At 49.1% G+C, this 20,315-nt stretch overlaps 1 protein-coding gene across 1 annotated transcript; it reads left to right on the forward strand.

The window, feature by feature from the left end:
* Positions 1–1,500: 1,500 nt before the first annotated feature.
* On the forward strand, positions 1,501–19,539 carry ETS2 (ETS proto-oncogene 2, transcription factor). Its single transcript, XM_044750855.2, has 10 exons — positions 1,501–1,762; positions 5,730–5,801; positions 8,493–8,604; positions 9,742–9,861; positions 10,205–10,405; positions 11,947–12,030; positions 13,062–13,286; positions 14,242–14,505; positions 16,220–16,338; positions 17,275–19,539. Exons 2-10 carry the CDS (start codon positions 5,730–5,732, stop codon positions 17,488–17,490), a joined length of 1,413 nt encoding a protein of 470 aa, XP_044606790.2. The 5' UTR covers positions 1,501–1,762; the 3' UTR covers positions 17,491–19,539.
* The last annotated feature ends 776 nt before the right edge of the window (positions 19,540–20,315 follow it).

Genomic DNA, 20,315 nt, shown 5'->3' on the forward strand with positions numbered 1-20,315 from the left:
GTGGGCACCAAGCTTCTCAGACACGATCCAGGGCTGTGTGAGTAGCCTGAGAAAAAAGACCCTCTATTAGCTGAAACTACAGGCCAGATGAGTCAGTATTTTCCAATACGGTTTAAAAAAAGAGACTCTTCATGTCTCCATGGTAACTTACTATGGATCTGTATTCCATTTGCGAAGCTCCTTCTTGACCTATCTGTGATTTCTGATCGGGCCTGAAGAGACACTGAGAAGCAATCAGAATCAATTCGGCCTCCAAGAAATATTGAGCCCCTCCCTGCAAGGGCACCTGATTGCTCTAGCCATGTAGACCCAGCCTCTGACCCATACAGTGGTGATACCTGGAGACCCTCTGGCACCTAGAAACAGTAACGTGCAACATTATCTCAATTATCCGGATAATTCCGCATTTCGGGTTGTCATGGAAACCGGGAGGCTTGGTAACAAGGAAGTGAGGCGGTTCCTCTCCCTTCGCAGCTCCGCAGTCCCTGAGCGACACCAACTTTCAGCCCCATGGCCGTGCCTAAGCGGAGCTATTTTATTTTATGGCCACCTTCAGGAATCTAAATTTTCCTCCCAAATACTGAGACTCTAACCTGAATCTGACTATGAAATGCACACATTTCTAACTATGCACTCCAGCGTTTTCTGCTAAAAACGGAAACCCGCACTGTGGGTGATGGTTTTGACCGTGGTTGGGAGCCAGATAAAATCGAGTTTCAACTCTCAATTTCCCATTTACATGTTTTATGACCCAGCAAGTTATTTACCCTGAGGCTCAGTTCCCTCATATTTAAAGGGAGAATTATCATCAAGATCAGCCCAGAGTGGCTCAGTCAAGGCTGGTTACTATTCAGGCACCGCTCAACTCTAGGGGGCGCCACGCACCCGGAGGCTGTAGGAACGGGGCTTCCTGGAGCAGAGCTGACTTAGTGACCCAGCAAAGGGCCCAGTTCATACATTTATCATCTTATTTAGAGCCTTTCATGACAGAATGATCAGGAATCCTAAACCCATGAGGCAGCCCAAGAATGGGGTCAGAAAGAGCCCCTTATTACCCAAGCCCTGCGGCCACTCGGGGCCACCTGCACCACCACTCGGTTCCCGCCGAATCCGAGAGGTACGTCTGGTGTTAAAGCCTCAGGACAAGGGGCGGAAACCGAATGCTCGCAGGAGCGACTCCGCCTGCCCTCCCGGGGCCCTCGCTCTCGCAGGGGGCTCCCGGCCTCCGAGGGCCCCGCGCACCGCGCTCCTGGAACAGCAGGCCAGGGACAGAGGCGTGTGACAGCGGGTGCGGAGCTAGGTCCCGGCCGGAAGGAGCCGGCTCCGCCCCCTGCTCTCCTCCCCTCCCCTCCTCCACCCCCCTTCCCTCCCTGCGCTCCCCTCCCCTCCTCCTCTGCGCTCTGCCTCCCCTCTTCTCTCCTCCCCTCCCCTCTCTTTTTCCCCTCCCCCTCCGCCCCTCCTCCCTCCCCTCTGTCGTCTCGCCGCCCTCCTCCCTCCTCCCTCCTCCCCCAGCTCAGAAGAGCCCGCCGCGAAGGGGACCGGCTGGTTACTTCCTCCTGCGGCGGAGCGGAGCGCAGCGTAGCCCCAGCCCCGAGCGCCCGGAGCCACCCGCCCGCCCGCCCGCCGCCCCCGGCCCGCTTCTCGGCCTCCCGGAGCGCCCGCACCCCCGGGCTCGCGCTCGCCCCCGGCTCCTCGCCCTCGCCCGGCGCGACCGGAGGAGCCTGGCCCCGGAGCAGCCGCCGGCCCTGCCCGACGCGGCGCGGTAAGAACGGGGTCCGGGGCGGGCGAGCCGGCCGGGGTGCCCGCCGGCTTCTCCCGGGGACCCAGAAACCGGGCGGGGGAGGTGGGTAGCACCGAGGTCCGGGATCGGGGTGCAGCCGGGGTCAAGGTGGGGTGGCGGCTGCTCCTCGCAATGGGGAGTCGCGCGTCCGGACTCCGTTCCGCTCGGCGCCCGCGTTCGGGTGGCCCGGGATAGGGCGCGCTGGGCCCGGCGTGACGCGCGGAGCCGGCCCGGGCCCCGCGAACTTGGGCCGCGGCCCGGGGTCGCCAAGCCGGCCGGGGCGGGCGGGGCGCGCCGGCTTGTTCCACTTGCTTTTGTTTTTAAAAGGAAACGCGGGCCTGGTGGGGGCTCCTGCCGGTGGTCGCCCTGCGGGCCTGATTTCGCGCGGGGGCTGGGGGACGCAGGACAGGGGTCCGAGGGCGCCCCGCGCGCCCCGGTTCGCGGGTGACTTACTGGAGTGCGCCGGGCCCAGGGGGATGCGGGGCGCCCGGCGGCTAGGACACCTGAGAGGCGGCGGCTCCCCAGACGCGCGTGGAGCGCGGGGCCTCCGGTCACCTGCTCGGCCCCGGCCGGGGCGGCAGGCGGAGGGAGGCGCTGGCAGGTGGGGCCGCCGCTCGGCGAGCCCCCGCGGGGCCCCGGGACTTCTGGATCGGGGGCCCCTCGGTCCTGCGAGGCGAGCATGGGGAGCCCGTCCGAAAGGGAGACGTGGGTGTGCAGGGCTGCCTTCATTTTTCCCATTCTTAAAGCATTTTGAATGAAGGGCTAACAGTGAGCGTGTGTGGGTTTTATTTTTTTAAGCACAGGAGACTTTTTTCTATTTGCCTGTATTCAATTTCAGGGTAGCCTAAAATAGTAGTTGACGGGCTATTTATTTAGAAAGTAGAGAAGTGAGCAGTCTCCTTTGGAGATGGGGGTAATTTATTTTAATTCGCCAGTAAGAGATGATGTTGGTTCCGGACAATGGAAGCGCCTGTGTGCTATCTACCTGCCCACACCACCGCCAATCAGGGAGATAAATCTCCAAGTTAAGGTTTATTAAAATTCTGAGTAATATCCCAGTAGAGTAAATGTTAGCCCCGTGCGTCCTGCGGGGAAGTATGGGAACACTCATTTCTGGGATTAGTCATTCCTCTCTTTAAATTGATAACTTTCAAAGGGAAAAGCAGACCAAGCTTCCAAAGTGCATTTCAGGTTTGTTTTTGTTTTTCAAGTTCACCTAAATATAAACCTAATCTCACATAAACGATCACTTGTTCTAATAAGGGTACAGTTGTCTGGCAAGTTCTTCTTGTTTTAAAATTTAACCCTTCTCAGCCCTTATATTTCTGGCATTTTCTCCTTTTTTTGGTTCAAAAGCAACACCAAAAGGATCCAGATTTGAAAGTGGTTTATGTGAGGAACTTGGCCTGTCTCCCACCTTGACAAGTGCTGTTGAATAGAATAAGTGAGCTAAAATTTGATGAGTTGTGTGTCTGCCTGAAACCATGGGTAGAGCACTTTGATTCTGCGTGTTTTTTACAAAACAAATTCAAAGCTGGACAATAAGAGAATTCTATTCTGTGGCTAGTAATTACAGCTCTTTGTGTGGGAGGGGTCGCCGGCCTTTACTCCTGGTGTTTGTCCAGCAAAACCAGGCGAAGCTTTTCTGTCTCCTTCCACATTCATTCTCTGACCATCCCTGGGAAGCCAGAAAGCGTAGAATAAAGTCAGCAACTGGCTGCAAAGGGGACGGAGAAAAAGAGCTGTCCTGTTGCGCCCTGGATGGGTAACTGGCAACAGTGAAGATGTTTTTTCATTTTGGTCTTTAATCAACAGGTCGCAGGACTGACTTCATGCAGATAAATGACAGGAAACTCTAAGGGGCATTTCACATTGTAAAGAGGAGCGAGCCGGGGCCTAGTCTAATGATATTTATATGCTGTCTCTGCTCTGTAGTGCTGTGGTGGGAGAAGGGCCCCTTCCTCACCACTCAGGTTGTCCTGGCACGTGGAGGAGCTCAGGATTAGGGCCATACTCAACTGGGATTTGGTCTCTCTCTGCCCCGAGGAACCCCTGCAATAGCTGTGTGATCCTAGGCAAGTTTCTGGAGATCTCTGGGCCTCCGTTGCCTCACGGTCAGATGGTACAGTATCTACCTGTGAGGGATTCAGGGAAGTGGGGATGCGTGATCCCCCAGCTTTGGAGCTTGGCTCTTAGCAAGTGGGCTTCTGTGAATGCAGCCATCAGTGGTAGTGAATATTGATTCTTGAGTGCATGTGGATGATGTGATCACCAAGTGGAGATTCTGAGCAGATGTGGCCCCTTAGGATCCAGGGCAAGCCCTTTCCTGCCCCTGCTCCCCCTCTGTTCCCCCATAGGGCTGTTATTTATTGCCTCTGCTCTCCTGCTCCACTGGCCACGTGATAATTACCCACTCGGAGGGTTTTAACAGCCGTCTCCAATGCCTCTCACCTCCCCTGTGGCAGAAACTCTCCTCCCACGCCACCTTTCTAGCCAAGGTGTGTGTGTGTGAGTGTGTGTGTGTGTGTGTGTGTGATGTGTGTTGAGTTGTTGGGAGGTCCGGGTTAGCCATAATGTTGATCATAGAGAAAAAACAAGATAGCACGAACTCGGACTGGTTATGGGAAAATATGCTGTTTGCCGCCTCCAGGAAGTTCTGCCAATTGCACAATATTTTAATTACTCAAAGTTCTGGCTTGTAACAGGTGGGAGCATCCAGTGGAGACCACGGGACTGGGCAGTTGGTGGCACCCGCATAAAGCTCCCTTATAGCCTTCAGTTCTGAGGCCAGGAAGCCAGGAGGGTGGGGAGTCCCCCTTTTCCACTATTAATATAGAAGTTACCCGGCCAGACAATTACATTTTAGTGCCCCAGACAGGTTTTCAGTCTGTTACAGCACCATCCAATGGTAAGCCACATGCCTAACTATAAATTTTCCAATAGCCACGGTAAATATAGTAAGATAGGTGAAATTAATTTCAGTTCACCTAATTCATTCAAAAATATTATATAAACGTGCAGTAAATATAAATTATTACTGAGGTATTTTGCTTTTTTCTATGAAGTCATGTGCGTATTTTATATACACAGCACATCTCAGTGCCCCAGCCGTGCCAGGCGCTCAGTAGCCACTCCTGGCTGGTGGCCACCACGTTGGTCAGCACAGGTCCGGTATATAAGCGCAGACTATCAAAGCAAGCACGGCAGATCCGTGATGGGGATTACTTCCTCTTGGAGAAATGCACAGCTGAGCAACACACAAAGCAGATGTATTTTGAACATGTGTACTCAGCACAAGAGGATCTGGGACGAAGCGAGAGGGTTTGATCTGAAGCACTGCTTCCCTCTTGTATCTCCTTCCTGGGCGTGTTGCTTCCTCACAGCTTGGAGAGGCGAGGGGGCCTCCGTGCCTCCTGCCAACGTGCTCTCCTGGGTCTGGGTCCCCGGGAGCTGCCAGGGGTGGGGCGGGTCACCTCTGCAGCCCCATTTAGGTTCCCAGGTTGTGCTGACTGCTCCTGGGGCAGACAGGAGGTGGTCCACAGCCTGCCTGGTACCCACCCCCAGACCCGCCTCCAAGCTGACCGTGGAAATGGCAGTGAAAAGCGGCTCCTCCCACTCCTGTCACGGAAAGACACTGGCCCCCTTGCTCAGCCCACCCGGCCAGGCTCCCTTGGGAGGCTCTGAGCAGCCAGCTGGAAAGGAACTGTATCTGTGTGCCTCATATCTAAATGGAATTCCGTGGGGGAATCAGCATTATTCTTTAACTACTTAAATAGCATACCCTGTGTGAGAGGGGCCTTTTCAATAAGGATTCCTGCTGTGGAACTTGACAGACCCAGCCAGACTGCAGTGTGGATGCAGCCAATGAAGACGTCCTCAAAATGCACTGGATTTATGGCCTCTCTGACTCTTCCTTTATTTCTTTTCCTTCTGCTTTTTTTTTTTGAAGATGAATGATTTTGGAATCAAGAACATGGACCAGGTGGCCCCCGTGTCTAACAGTTACAGAGGGACGCTCAAGGTACGTGAATAAGTCTTAATTAAAAATTTTAAACAAAGGATTGGAAAACTCAATGTCTGTGAGAGAAACTATACGTAGACTTGTTCTAGCCTTAGCTTTTTATTTTACTGGCTGTGTGACTGGATTGTTTCCTTCAGCTCTCTGGGCCTCAGTTTTCTAGTCTGTAAAATGGGTATCCTGATGCTTGTTCTACTTGTCCTCCAAGACTTGAAACCATGGAATTTGTAGATGGTGAGGACTTTGTAGTTTACTTCTGAGACTCCTCCCAGGGAAAAATCTTATGATTCTCAATAGATCAGAGCTGGAGAGGCTGCCTTTCTACCCACCCAGGAGTTTCCGTCCATGAGGGGAAGGCTGATTAAGAACTGAAGGAAAAGAGCCCAGGAGCAACAGCAGGGCCCGCGGCTGCTGCTCCTTCCATCATAAGGGGCAATGCCCACTGGGTTGGAGACAGCCTGTTTGTGTAAACCAAAAGCCACATTAAAGATGAAAGAGCCTTCTCTGCTGCATAATAAACAAAATTCGTGTCGCTTCTATCTTAATTCCTTTGGGGAACATTCTTCAGCAGCACAAGCTGATAATTTCCCATTTGCCTTCTCCAAATGTGAGAGCGAGAACTCGTTGTTTTGTAGCATTGTGTAGTAAACATGTCAGAAGCAGTGATTTTAGCTCGGCCTCCTCTGAGCCTACTGTTTTGTATCGTAATGTCTCTCTGGCATGGTACATTGTCGCTCGTCTATCATTAGGGGATTATTTGTCTGATACAGCCCAAAGAGGCAAAAATCGGCAGGGGCCTTTCTTGAGTCTTAGGGAGTTCATCAGACTTCAGGCTACTGAGTTTGCTTGTTCAATTTGGTCAGTTTCTAGTGTGGCAGACGCTGTATGAGAAATTGTGAGATTAAGTTTGAAACCAACTCCTAGAAATAAAAATTGTATAATTTGAAAGTTTGATGATGCCCGTGCGATTTCTGGATTTAGACAAGAAACGGTCGTGGCTGAAATTGGTGTGTTGAAATACGCAGCACGAATTTGTATTGTCTTTTGGCTTCCTGGTTTTAAAAAAAGAATTTAGAACAGTCAGGAAAGGAAAGACATTCCTTAGTCACCTGGGCTGTGCTGGTGGGAATCTAAAAATTGACTGAAGATTTCACCCGAATTAACCCTGCTGTAAAGTAGTTTATAAATCTGGATGAGTATTTCGCACTTGCTTGGGTTTCCCCTCGTAGGTCTTGGGACTCATTGTCTTGGGACATCATCGCCTTGGGTTTTGGGGGGCTGGGCGCCGACGACATTGGGACATCATTGTCTGGAGTGTTTTGGGCTGAGCTCCAACTTCTGCCTGGCCTCTTATGTAATGCGTCACTCATTGTTCTACATTTCTAAAAAGAAGGCACACAAACCAATTTTATTTGTAAATGTGTTACACATTTTTTTTATTGATGACTCAACAGAAGGATCATTGTATTACACATACCATGGGATTTCCAGCTTATGTTGGAAAAATATAACCTTTCTTCACGTTTTTCCCTCAACAAGTTAGGCAATGATGAATCAAGACTTTATCTGTTACTTATAAAGAAGGCTTACTTTAAAGGCTCTTTCATTCATAAATGTTAGATGAGATTATCAGAGATCGGCACAGTGCGAGGTTTGTGTTTCTGTGTCTCTGTCCTCTTTTTTCCCTCTCAGCCGTAGGTAGTTTAATTTTAAACCTACTTCCTTTGGAAATCTTGCCTCTTAATAGATGATGGGGGGAGGTTCTTTTTAATACGCTTTACTTTTATAAAATTAAACCTTAAAGAAGTTTCTCATATTTATTACTACTTTCTGAACCACGGGAATTGAGGGGGAAAAAATCTAGTTTCAATTAAAGTGTTTTATACTAAACATTTAAAAATAAAGCCTCCTGCAGATAAAGTAATTTATTTCATTGTTTGGTTTTCAATTTTTGTTCAGCCACTTGCCTTTCGTTTTAACTGCTGTGAGCTAAAACTGTCTTGCCAAGGGTCATTTTTCTTTTACATGTGGCTTGACTGGATTTCTCTCCGATGTAGCACAAGGCCAGGTGTGGGGACCAGGTGGTCTCGGAGGTCCCTCCCAGCTCTGTTCTTCTAAGATTCTATTATTTTTAGGTCTGTTTATTTAATTTATTACTTTAAATTGATTAAGCCATTAAAAATGACTTCCCAGCCATTCTCACTGTGTGAGGTTGATGAAATGATCCAGAGGAAAATAGAATCTGGAGTAAAATAATAAAATAGACCTTTTGGTCCCTTTGACCATCTTAAGTCTGTTCGGAGGACTGACTGGTCGATCCCACATGTGGCTTTATAACTGCCAGTTTAGCCAGGGCGTATTAATAAGATGACCCGTGGACCACTTTTAAAATAGGTAATTATTGGGGGCCGGCGCCATGGCGGACTGGTTAAGATCTTGCGCTGCACTTCAGCGGCCCAGGGTTTTGCCAGTTTGAATCCTGGGCCTGGACGTGGCACCGCTCATCAAGCCATGCTGAGGTGGCATCCCACATGCCACAACTAGAAGGACCCACAACTGAAAACACACAACTATGTACCAGGGGGCTTTGGGAGAAAAAGGAAAAATAAAATCTTTTAAAAAAATAAAATAAAATAGGTAACTAAATAAGTTTCAGGATTACCTCTCAGTTTTCTTTTCCATCTGTTCTTGCAGCGCCAGCCAGCCTTCGACACCTTCGATGGGTCCCTGTTTGCTGTTTTCCCCTCCCTAAGCGAAGAGCAAACGCTGCAAGAAGTGCCAACAGGCTTGGATTCCATTTCTCATGGTAATTTGTTACTCAGACTTGACAAGTGGGGCACGATTCCCGCAGGGAGTTCAGTTCATAGAAAGAGAGGACGGATCAGAAGCCATGAACGTTGGTATCTTGAATCTTTAGGTAGGAAAAGTCGGATGGAGGCTCTGTGCCTGAGAGAAGACAGTTGTCCTTGATTATGAGCGTGATGGTTCTGGTGCTCCCCCCGCCAGATGTGCCCCAGTGAGAGCAAAGGCCAGCCACTCCTGAGATCTCCATTCGGGGGTTTTCAGCTGGGCAGCAAACCCAGGCTTCCTCACCCAGGGCCACTCTGCCAAGCGGACCAGTGGCCATGACGATGCACCCTAACTTTTCATTCTGGGTTCACATTGTTAGTTAGCTCATTCTCCTGCTGGAGTTTTGGAGCAACACGTTATTCTTGCTTAATCTTTAGCCACCTGTATTTACTCCTGCAGTTCTTAATGTCATTGTTTGTTCTTTTTAAGGGAATAGCACGTCAGATAATGCCTGTGCAATTACTCTCATATTAGTTGGCAACATTCCAGAGGTTGCTTTGTCACATGAAGTAGGTGCTAGAAAATACAGCCCAGAAAATTAATTAAAACACATATGCTTGCGTAAGCATGCCATCATGGGGCGGTCATTTATCATTCTTGAAATTGCTGAGGGAATCCAGAGAAGATTGTTTTTCAGTAAAAATTGAAGGTGTGCAGACGTTACAGGTGCTAAGTGCGTTCTGCTCATATCAGCTGCTTAGTTTAATGGAAGTAACTCCCAAATTATGCATTTGCAGTCCCTTAAGCCTTTTGACCAAAAACCGTGCAATTTCTTTCATTGTCTAAACATTTGAAAATCGACTTCAATGGAAGTTTTACCTACGCGTAACTGCTTTAGGAACTTTTGTAAAATAAAATAAAACTTGAGTTTTACCTTAGGTGTTTTTTTATAAGTGTAGTTCTGAGATGGATAATATTTTCTCCATAGCATTCAAAAAAATTTTTTGGTTCATACGTATACTCTTTTAAGGAATTATGTGTCAAGGTTTGAGATCAAAATTGTTCTCTCCTGGAAACTAAGATTTCTCCCCTGAGTTCTCTATCTGATCTAGCCAACCTGACTTCCTGACATCCCCGTGGGCTTTCTTTCTAGACTCGACCAACTGTGAATTGCCTCTCTTAACCCCGTGCAGCAAGGCTGTAATGAGTCAAGCCTTGAAAGCTACCTTCAGTGGCTTCAAAAAGGAGCAGCGTCGCCTTGGCATCCCCAAAAGTAAGTGCTGCCTTTTAGAGCTGCTTTTCCGAGTCTGCGTTTTACTAGAAAAACGAATTTGACTGCAGTTGCTCCAGATGACTTAGTTTTTAAGCTTTTGTCTAGGGCGTCTTGCAAAGAGTGGCAGGGATGTGGTAGAGCTGAGCCAGTTTTTGGTTCAGCCCAGTCAACTGAACACTTAATCCAGCTCTGTTGTCGGTGTCTTAGACTCTTCCTGGGTGTCTCGCTCATTTCGTTGGTCTTCGGTGCACACCTGGACTCTGTAGTTGAATCAGGAGTGGCTCTGGTCTCACTTCCATTTTTTTCTCCTTTTGTGTTCTGTCCTTTCTTCCCTCCCCGGTAGACCCCTGGCTGTGGACTGAGCAACAGGTGTGCCAGTGGCTTCTCTGGGCTACCAACGAATTCAGTCTGGTCAACGTCAATCTGCAGAGGTTCGGCATGAATGGCCAGGTGCTGTGCAACCTGGGCAAGGAGCGCTTTCTGGAGCTGGCACCTGATTTTGTGGGCGACATTCTCTGGGAGCATCTGGAGCAGATGATCAAAGGTACCAGCTGATGGTCGGGGTGAGCCTGGCTAGGAGCAGTGATGGGGGAGGCGGGAGTGAGCATCAGTGCCCTACGACTGTGGGGTCGGCGTTTTACATGAGGCAGGGTGGTCTGAAAATGCCCCTGGAGTGAGTCAGATATGTGGCAGTGACTACAGCTTTTGAGTCCACTGAAGTGTGTGTGTGTGTGTGTGTGTGTGTGTGTGTGTGTGTGGCATCAAGCGTAGCCGCAGGGCAGGAGACTTAGTCACGGTCTCGTTCGCTGTCCCCAGACAGCATTCGTCAGAGCAGTATGTGTTGGCTCAGATACGGAGGCCAAGAATTCCTATGCTTTATGGCTCACCTTCCAGAACCGAAAGAAATAAGTCAGCCTCGGGGAAAGGGAGCCTTCAGATAAACTCTGTGAACTGTTCAGTAAATTTTCCCAAATCCAAATGGAATCCAACAAAGAGGAATGTTCCTGATTTTAGGTTTTTAAACAAATGCAGACGTAATCAATGTATATATTTACACACGGACGTTTTGTCCAGAAAGTAGCCATTGAGCAGAAGAACTCTCATCATATAGAAAGTCCTGATTTTAGACGTTAAAAAAGTATTGAGATCAGTGTTAAAAATACATCGAGTTAAAAAAGAAAAAAAATATATAGTGAAGGATCCTTTAAGTTAAAAATAAAAGAAAATTAGCCCCTTTGTAGAGTTCAGAGAAATATTCCTCATTTAATTGATTTTAAACACTGAGTTTCAACCCTGTTACAGACTCAGAATCTTAAAAAGCCCTTAGGATTTATCCACCAGCTCTTTTTACTTATGGCTTCTGAGGGCCAGGAAAATTTATTTTTAAAGACTCCTATAAACAAGTCTGGACAAGTCTAATCTGACACATTTCTGGTGAATCTGTTTGTTGGCAAGTTGGGCCTGTCTTGCCATGACTCGGGGTGTCAGTCTGAGTGGGTCTGGGTTTGGGGGTGTGTGAGTGGTTGTGTGTGTTTGTAGGAAGCGGGCATTCGCAGAGAACACTAACCTTTGCCCCTTCAAAATTCCTGGGCACGCGTGTCCCCCGGTACAGACTCCCACGCCTTGGTAGCCGTCTCTGCGTAGCGCATGCTGCACCCTGGAGAAGCTTTCAGGGTTCGACCAATGGGCCATAAGCCTCCTGGGGGCAGGAATTGTGTCTGTTTTCCTAATCTGCTGTATTCCCAGCCCCGGTGCAGTTGTTACTCATAAATATTTAACCATTTCTTGGCTACATGGATAAATTAAATAAATCATCTGGATCTTTCAAATCATGCAATAGAAAATTTAACTTTGCCAACAACAGCAGCCTTTTTGGAAAACTTATTCTAGTTATTAGAAAAATGTGCTTCTATCTCTAGTTTAGAAAGACAGAATGACCTGGAACACTGTAGGATTAAATGTGAAGCACCGAATGCATTTAGTTATTCTAAAATAACCACGTAACCATAATTCAGAGAGTAACTTCTTTTTTTGTGTAGATTTAACCTCGATTTGCAGTCTTAGGTCCCTCTGTCTGTTTTTCAGAAAACCAAGAAAAGACAGAAGATCAGTATGAAGAAAATTCGCACCTCAACTCAGTTCCTCCTTGGATTAATAACAACTCCTTAGGTCAGTCCAAGTGATTCTGCCCTTAAGAGCTTGGTTTTAAGTCTTTCTGCTAGATTTATGGACAGTCCGAAGGCACAGTCTAGACCTGCCCTGTCCCCTGTGGTGGCCACATGTGGCTCTTGAGCTATTAGCACTTGAAATGTGGCTGGTCCACATTGAGAGGTGTGATAAGAATATAGTGCACACCAGATCTGAAAGTCCTACTATGAAACAAAGAATATAAAATAGCTCCTTAATGATTTTTAAGATGTTGATCACATGTTGAAATGACAATGGGTACATCAGGTCAAGTAAAATATTAAAATTAATCTTACCCGTTTCTTTTTACAATGTGGCTACTAGAAAGTTGAACATGTGTCAGTGGCTCACGTTATCTGCGTTGGCTAGCGCTGGTCTAGGCAATTCGTAGAGCGAGGGGCAGAAAGAAGCGAGCTGGTGGCTGAGGTCAGTTCTAGTAAAACAGATAAGGGGTGGCAGGCACGGGAAGTGTGCAGAAAGCAATACCTAATTTGCTCTGAACTTTGGAATCGAGAAAGGTGTCATGGAATTCGGGTCCTTCCTCTGGTCACTGACACTGGTGAGCGTAGGTTGCAGGTGGTCCCCCGAGCCAGCATGGGGAGGGGTGACAGGAGATGCTCCTTGTAAGTCACACGCTGGGTGACAAATCCCTTAGTCTGTCTGAGGTGTAGTTTCCCCGGAAGCTGAAAGAGCCCATGGCCCCTGTCATCCTGAGGCTCACAAGGGAGAACTTGATAAACTAGAGCCATAAAAATACTAACCCTGAGGTATGGCGTCCTGGGTCCAGAGCAGCAGGAATTTTGGCCCAAGGCTCATTCGTTGGCTGGGAAGACGAATGGTTGAGAAGAAGAGGACCTAGTGGAGAGCTTGCTCACTGAAGCTCACGTGCCCCCGCGGGTTTGCAGAGGGCTGCAGCGTGCAGAGCTCCTCCCGTGCCGTCTGGTTTGAGGTGCAGAGGGTCTCTCTCGCGTGCCCGTTGCTGATAGCCCTGCCGTCCGATTGTTCTGTTCCAGGTTTTGGCGTGGAGCAGGCACCGTATGGCGTGCAGACGCAGAGTTACCCCAAAGGCGGTCTCCTGGACGGCATGTGTCCCTCGTCGTCAGCGCCCGGTGCGCTCGGCTCTGAGCAGGACTTTCCGATGTTCCCCAAGTCCCGGCTCGACACCATCAGCGTCAACTACTGCTCCGTCCCTCAGGACTTCCCGGGCAGCAGCCTGAACCTGCTCGCCAGCGGTTCTGGTAAGATCAGAGCTTCCTGGTGCCCCTCTCAACAAGGCCAGTGGTCTGATTCCCAGAGCCACAGCCAGACAGTGACATGAGCTGCTTAGTCAGTACGGCCTGTGTTCAGCCATCGGAGGAGGTCACAGGACTCCTCTGTGTTCTGAGTGACTTGGGTCACCATCACAGACGATGAGTTCGCTCAGCGAGCGTTCTCCTAATGTGTGTCAGGCTCTGATCTGGGCACAGTGGGTACTTAGTGAACAAGACACAGTCCCTGCTCTCGCACTAGATTCCTCCATGCAATGGGATATTTGGGGAGACAACGTAGGAATGTGATAGTTTGTGTGTGTGTGTGTGGAGAAGTATATATACAGTGTGCAAATCTCAGGTTGTACAACCAGTTCAATCTTTACATATATACACCTGTGTCACTGCCACCCAGATGGAGATAGAGAAATTTCCAGCACCTCGGAAGGCTCCCTCATACCACTTGCCAGTAGTGGTGTCCCCACCTCAAGAGGAAACCATTGTCCTGACTTTGATCATCATAGATTAGTTTTTCCTGTTCTTGAACTTGATGTAAATGGCATCATACCCTGTGTTTTCTTTTGCATTTGTCTTTGGCTCATCATTGTGTCTGAGATCCATCCATGGTGTTGGGTGTGGCAGCCATTTGTTCTTTTTCCCTGCTGTGTAGTACTCCCTTCTATGAAACTACCGTTGATTTATCCCTTCCACTGTTGATGGAAGATGTGGTTGCATAGTGTATTTACCGTAAGGAATAAGCACCTCAGTTTAAGAGCATTATGAAAAGTTAGAGTGATTCTGCACCAGTGGGGTATCTGTTGAATGTGGGTGCTTGGCAATCTCTTGACCACTGAGCCCAAGACAACCTGCACTTATTTATTAGCTGTGGCACCAGACGTTTCATTGTCCTGGGGAGTCAAACTCTGTGCCTGGTTGCGTTTGCCAGGGAAGCCCGGAGACCGCGACCCCCCCGAGAACGGCGCGGACAGCTTCGAGAGCTCCGACTCGTTGCTGCAGTCCTGGAACAGCCAGTCGTCGCTGTTGGATGTGCAGCGAGTGCCTTCCTTCGAGAGCTTCGAAGACGACTGCAGCCAGTCCCTCTGCCTCAGTAAGCCGACCATGTCTTTCAAGGATTACATCCAAGAGAGGAGCGAGCCGGTGGAGCAAGGCAAACCAGTTATTCCTGCGGCCGTGCTGGCCGGCTTCACCGGTGAGTGTGGGGCCCCGGCTCTCCCGCCACCTCCCCTGCACCCTGCCTCGCCATGGCGATCAAGGGTGGTTCTAGTTGGAGCACATTGTACTTAACACCCCACATTTTATGTGTGGGGCGTAATCCTGAATCCAGGCAGGCCGTACCCCCGAATTCTAAAAAGGCCAGCCTTGCGGGAATTCTCATGTACCCAGAGCTCAGAGGCGTGGGTGAAAAATCCCGCGGCCCCTTCGCCACCTGGGACGTGCTTGGCCATCCGGAGATGAGGAGGAGCAGGGGACCAGCCTGTGGAGGCCTCGCCTCTGACTCACCTGCTCCAGGAATTTTAAAGAATGTCACCTGGCTCGGGAGGGGCAGCAGAGGCGGCCTCGCCTAACACAGGGACTGTGTTCCTTTTCTCGCTTCTAAAACCCATCTTGTTTTTACGGTGTGGGTGAGAGCTCTTCTAAGCAGAGGACAGATATTAAAGCTGTTTTTAGAACCTGATACTTCCAGTACTTTAGCAAAAATACCAGGATTCTTTCGATCGCTTCGTATTTCCTGAAATGTGTGCTTTTTTCATATTTTGACCATATGGAGCCACTGGGGGTTAAAAAAATACCTACTTAAAAAAAATCCGATACGTTAAAATAAGAGTACATCGGCATCCATTTATTTCTGTCCTGTGAGGCAAACAGCCGTGGAAACGGACTGAAGTACACAGAGCATGTGAAAGCCGTTGTTTTCATATCTGGAGTCAGGGCCCCATAAGAAAACGAACAGCCACGGTGCTGGCGGTTTTCCTTTCCATGTTGGTTAGCATTTGTTGACTGCCGGCTCTGTGTGGTTCGTCTGGCGTATGGTGCCGGCCGCTAGTCTCTAGGACAGCCTGGCACGGGAGGTGGAGTGAACCCATTTTACAGATGGGGAAATTGGCTCCGAGGAAAACAGCTCTCCGTGGTCACACAGGTAGCTCGGTTCTGTCTGGTTCCAGAACTCCTGACCTGTGTTGATGGGAGCTGTGTGTCTTGGGGAACAGCTCTGATGGGCTTGTGATCCGGGGCAAGGCACCTGGCCTCTGAGCCACATCCTATTCCTCATCTTTAAAACAGCACTACACTTCGCAAGGTGGCGATTGTAAATATTAATCGAGAAGACGGTATATGAAAAGCACTTTGCAAAGCATATACCTCCCCCAGCAGAGGCCCCGGAAGGCCGTGGGTGTGACCTCAGGTGCCCAAGTGGCTGTTGAGTAAACCAGGGCTTGGATTAAGCAATTGACCCACCTCCATTTGGCAGGAAAGTTACCCTGTGGGATTCCATGAATGATACGCCTCATTCTGTGGTGAAATGCCCCTTCACCCCATCCCACGGGGTGTTTCTAGAAATAAACCTTGAAAGTTATTACAGAAGGAGCAGCTAAAGAGGATGAGGAATTTTAATGCCAAGAGTTGGTGGCCCTGAATTTTTTTCCAGAAAGACCAAACCCAGCAGTCAAGGGCCGAGTGACCTCTTTTCCGGGAGCCGGAGGTGTGGAGAGAGACTCGGTGTTTGGTGGCTAACCTTATCGCATGAAAGCATTTCCCGCCGTCCCCAGCACCTGGGGTGCACCTTCTCGCCGGCATCCGGTCCAGAGTTGACTCTCTCATCTCTCAATCCATTTGCTTCCTCAGGGTAACTAAAGTCTTGCCGTCTTTTAAATCTATAAAAACGTATAACCCGCCCCTCTCCCCAGGCAGTGGACCTATCCAGCTGTGGCAGTTTCTCCTGGAATTGCTCTCCGACAAGTCCTGCCAGTCGTTCATCAGCTGGACTGGGGACGGATGGGAATTCAAGCTGGCTGACCCCGACGAGGTACGACCAGGGCCAGGAAATCAGCCCCTGGGCTCTAGACGCCGAGTCCATCCCTTGGGGTTCCCAAATTCCCTCCACAAGAAAGGCCTCGCGAGTGCCAATGAGAACACGTCTACACGAGGTGTTCCTGACTTCAGGAAACTTGAGGTGGCATCCTTGCTTGGCTGAGAATCATTTGGTACCCCCTGGGGGTGCACGTGGGCCTTGGGCAGGCTTCACCGTCTTGCTCTGTCATGGAATGAAAAGGCACAGGAGGTAAACTGAGGCTCTCTCCTGAGCCTCTGAAAATGCCTTAGGAAATTGACCGCTGGGGATTGAACCCTCGGTAGCCCCACGCCGGCCCTCAGGCTGGGCTTCCATGCTCCTGGGCTGAGCTTGGCAGAGCTGCACCAGCCCCGGCTGGAGGGAAAGGCCAAGGGTAGGTCCAGTAGCTGCCCTCCAGGACAGCATCAGGGAGGCCCTTGATCTCTGGTGCCCGTAGAGTGCAAGCTGTCACCTGCCCGGTTCCCTTGGGAAGCAGACACATTGAGGAATGTGTGATGTCACGTGGCTCAGAATCCCAGTTGGCAGCTTTTGACTGCAGGGGTCCCAATAAGCACCCAGGGGGTTGGGGGAGACATGGTTTCCCGTGTCTCAGGACCCCCCACTTCCGAACCCTTGGCCCCCAGGAGTTTGTGCTGAGTGAGGCCTCGAGAGCCCTGTCACAGACAGAGCTGTGGGTGTGGCACCTCGCCCTCCCACCGGTGCCTCCCTCGGTCCTCAGAGAAGCATCCGAGGGAGACAGGGCCCTGGCGTCTGGATGACAGCGGCTGGTACCTCTGCGATCCTGTGGTTTGTCAGGTTCTCTGGATGATCAGGCATCAGACTCGTAATCGGGGGGATGTCGTTCACTTTTTCTTCATTCCCAAATTGAATCAAACTCTTTTTCCACCCCAGGTGGCCCGCCGGTGGGGAAAGAGGAAAAATAAGCCCAAGATGAACTACGAGAAGCTGAGCCGGGGTTTACGCTATTACTACGACAAGAACATCATCCACAAGACGTCGGGGAAGCGATACGTGTACCGCTTCGTGTGCGACCTCCAGAACTTGCTGGGGTTCACGCCCGAGGAACTGCACGCCATCCTGGGCGTCCAGCCCGACACGGAGGACTGAGGCCACGTGAGGCCGTGTGTGAGTGGGCCATCCTGACCCACTGTGCTCCCAGGACCCTGAGAGGCGGGATTGAACACATCCAGGAAAGTCCCCAAGAAGCAGTGGCCTTATTTCATGCGAAACTGCGGCTCTTCACCCAGAGCAGCGTGGCTGCTCACTTCTGGAGCCCACTGATGGCAAAACGCTGTGTATGATGCTATTACATTAAAATGGCCGAGAAGGAAGCGCGGGGCAGCCGTCCTGGCTCCGGCAGGCTCTTGAGACAGGATCGTTCAGGCTGTTAGGTCTTCTCCGGGGTTTGAGCATGTCGCGGACACGCACCTGTTTTATTTTCTTTTGCCTTTTGCAACATGGAACCGAAGGTGCAGAAGGGGTCTCTTTGTTTCAGAAGGGTAGGAGGGGGCGAGGAAACAATCATGCCATTTCAGAAGGTCATCTGTATATATGATTGTAATCTTATAATTGTTATCAAAATCCTCTAACAGTCCTATTTAACAGAAATTGTATATTGTAATTTAAAATAATTATATAACTATATGTGAAATAAGAATGCAGACATCCAATGGTTATTTCATTTTCCAAGAGCACATAAGGCATTTTGCAAACATTGAATCTGCCCAGGGCAGACTAGGAGAAGTTGTAAAATGTGTATTATTTACATTTAATATGCCTACAGGAATATGTCGGAGAGGGTTAATCCCTGTTTCTGTTGTTTTGTTTTGTTTTGCCTGGGTTATTATCTGGCAAAGACTTTGTACATTTGGGAATTTTTATAAGAAACTTAATGTTATTATCTGGGGGCACATTGGCCCCTGTGCTTTCTCCTTTAATTGTAATGTAAAAGCTATAAAGCGGTATTTTTCTTGACAAATGGCATATGTTTTCCATTTCTATGCATGCATTTAAATCAGTTTATACAAAAAGCTTATTTTATTTTTTAGTTCGACCCTGTTTCCCCAACAACCTACCTCCCGCACCCGCCATTTCCTCCCTGTGCCCCACCTCCACACCCCACATCATTCTGTATGATGAAAATAAGAATACTATTTTTGGAAATATGCGACTCCTTTTCAGAGACCAGGAGGGATTTATGTAGCAGCTATTTTTACTGCAAAAGTAATTCACTGGAAAAAAATGTAATTTGTAAGAAAGCTTTATTTTTATCTCAGCTGCGTGTAAAGTGAAATATATGGTGCAGCGCTGAAGGCTCGGGGGGAGGCGCAGTCTTTCTTAAATGCCTTGGACACGAGTGAAGCATGCTTCGTCCCCTCCGTGTTCACCTGTGAAGTCCTCGGCCGTCTGGAGCCCACGCTGTTCCTCTCTCCTCAGCGTCCACAGCAAAAGAGTTTTTGTTTTTTTGGTTTTTTTATTGGATGCAGAATGCCCAGAGGCATAGAGAGTAAACAAGATGAGAAAGAATGCATTGGAATAGCTCTTCTGAAGAAAAGGTTTTGATTGTGATCGAGACTTTTGTAGTGGTTTCGAAGGAGCACGCCGGCCCCAGTGTATTCCTGGCCTTTATACGCCATCAAGTCAAGTTGGTGTCAAAGTCGGACACGCTTCACTAGCAGTGTGAGAGGACACTCGGACCAGTGGCTGCCATCTGTACAGAAGAATTGTTCGTGGAGTGAGTTCATGGGATTGGGGGTAGGACCAGCTGGGAGAGCAAAGCCGAACTGAGACAATTTGTCTCAATACCCACACGAGACAATTTCCAGTATCTCAGCACAGGATGTTTTTCTCAAGCAGGCCCTGTTTATCTCTCGGACATCTGTTTATAACATCAACAGACATGCGACTGGGAACATCTTGTTGCTGAAAGAAGTCATGAACCATTGGCTCGTTTTATATGGGCTCGAGCCACACGAAATTGCCAATATTTGACTTTTTTATCTACGAAGTTGGCAGTTTTGTGTGGTTCAACCTAATAGTTATGGAATCTGAAATCCATTATAAACCTCGGGCGTGGTAATGAACAGGACTTAAGTATAAAAATTTTGTAATTGGGCCTCTTCTTTCTCAAATAATAAAGTATTTTGTTTATATAAACTCCTCCTTCTAAGAGTTCTCATTCTTCCTCCCACCCATCGTGGAGGAGGTGGGTGAGGATGTTGAGCTCAGATCTATTGTCCGCTCAGTAGCTTTCAGTCACTGAGAGTCACATCTCCATTTAACTGATTTTACACGAAAGTCACTTAGGAAATCATGACCAAACTGGAACCACCTGTGAACGCTTCCTGAAGGAACCCCCAGAAAGGGTTCCTTCAGGCGAAAAATTCTTTTAAGAAAGAAGGGATTAGAATAGAAAGAGTCAGGTGGCCTCTCGGCCAGGGGTTTGGCAGAGATAACTGAGAAGAGATGTTTGGATATTTACATTAAGAACATTAGGATTTGGGGTTCAAGGACTTTTCTAATTGAGACCATGACCCTCCTGGACTCCTGCCGTTGCTGAGATGACTTAACCAGAGATGAGGGTGGTGGTCCTGGGCCACGTGTTCTCAAACTCATTCTCAGGACTCCTTTCTACTCTTCAAAATGAGTGAGAATGCAAAAAACCTTACAAGGATTATATCCGTGGTGTGCTGGAGCCAGCTCACCGAGGGCTACCAAGCCGATGGTGCGTGTCTATTCCCAACTCTGCAACAGTGACCTGTTGGGAGTTTGAACTTGGTCGTGATGAGGGTTTGTACACCACGGAAATCAGCAAATAATACAAACGAATGCTTTCCCCTACCCCCATCCTTCTCAAGGAGCTGGTTGGTAAACATTCCCCAGCACACCACTGGTCATCAATGTTTACCAGATCAGAAAATAAATTTTAAAAT

This window comes from Equus asinus, chromosome 18, assembly GCF_041296235.1.
Source record: "Equus asinus isolate D_3611 breed Donkey chromosome 18, EquAss-T2T_v2, whole genome shotgun sequence".
NCBI classification, from domain to species: domain Eukaryota; kingdom Metazoa; phylum Chordata; class Mammalia; order Perissodactyla; family Equidae; genus Equus; species Equus asinus.

Excerpts from the sequence above, each read along its gene's own strand:
- ETS2 (XM_044750855.2), top strand. The coding sequence starts at position 5,730 with ATGAATGATTTTGGAATCAAGAACATGGACCAGGTGGCCCCCGTGTCT. Across the intron at positions 8,605-9,741 it reads CTTGGATTCCATTTCTCATG|ACTCGACCAACTGTGAATTG; the intron begins GTAATTTGTTAC and ends CTTTCTTTCTAG. Across the intron at positions 14,506-16,219 it reads CGTGCTGGCCGGCTTCACCG|GCAGTGGACCTATCCAGCTG; the intron begins GTGAGTGTGGGG and ends CCCTCTCCCCAG.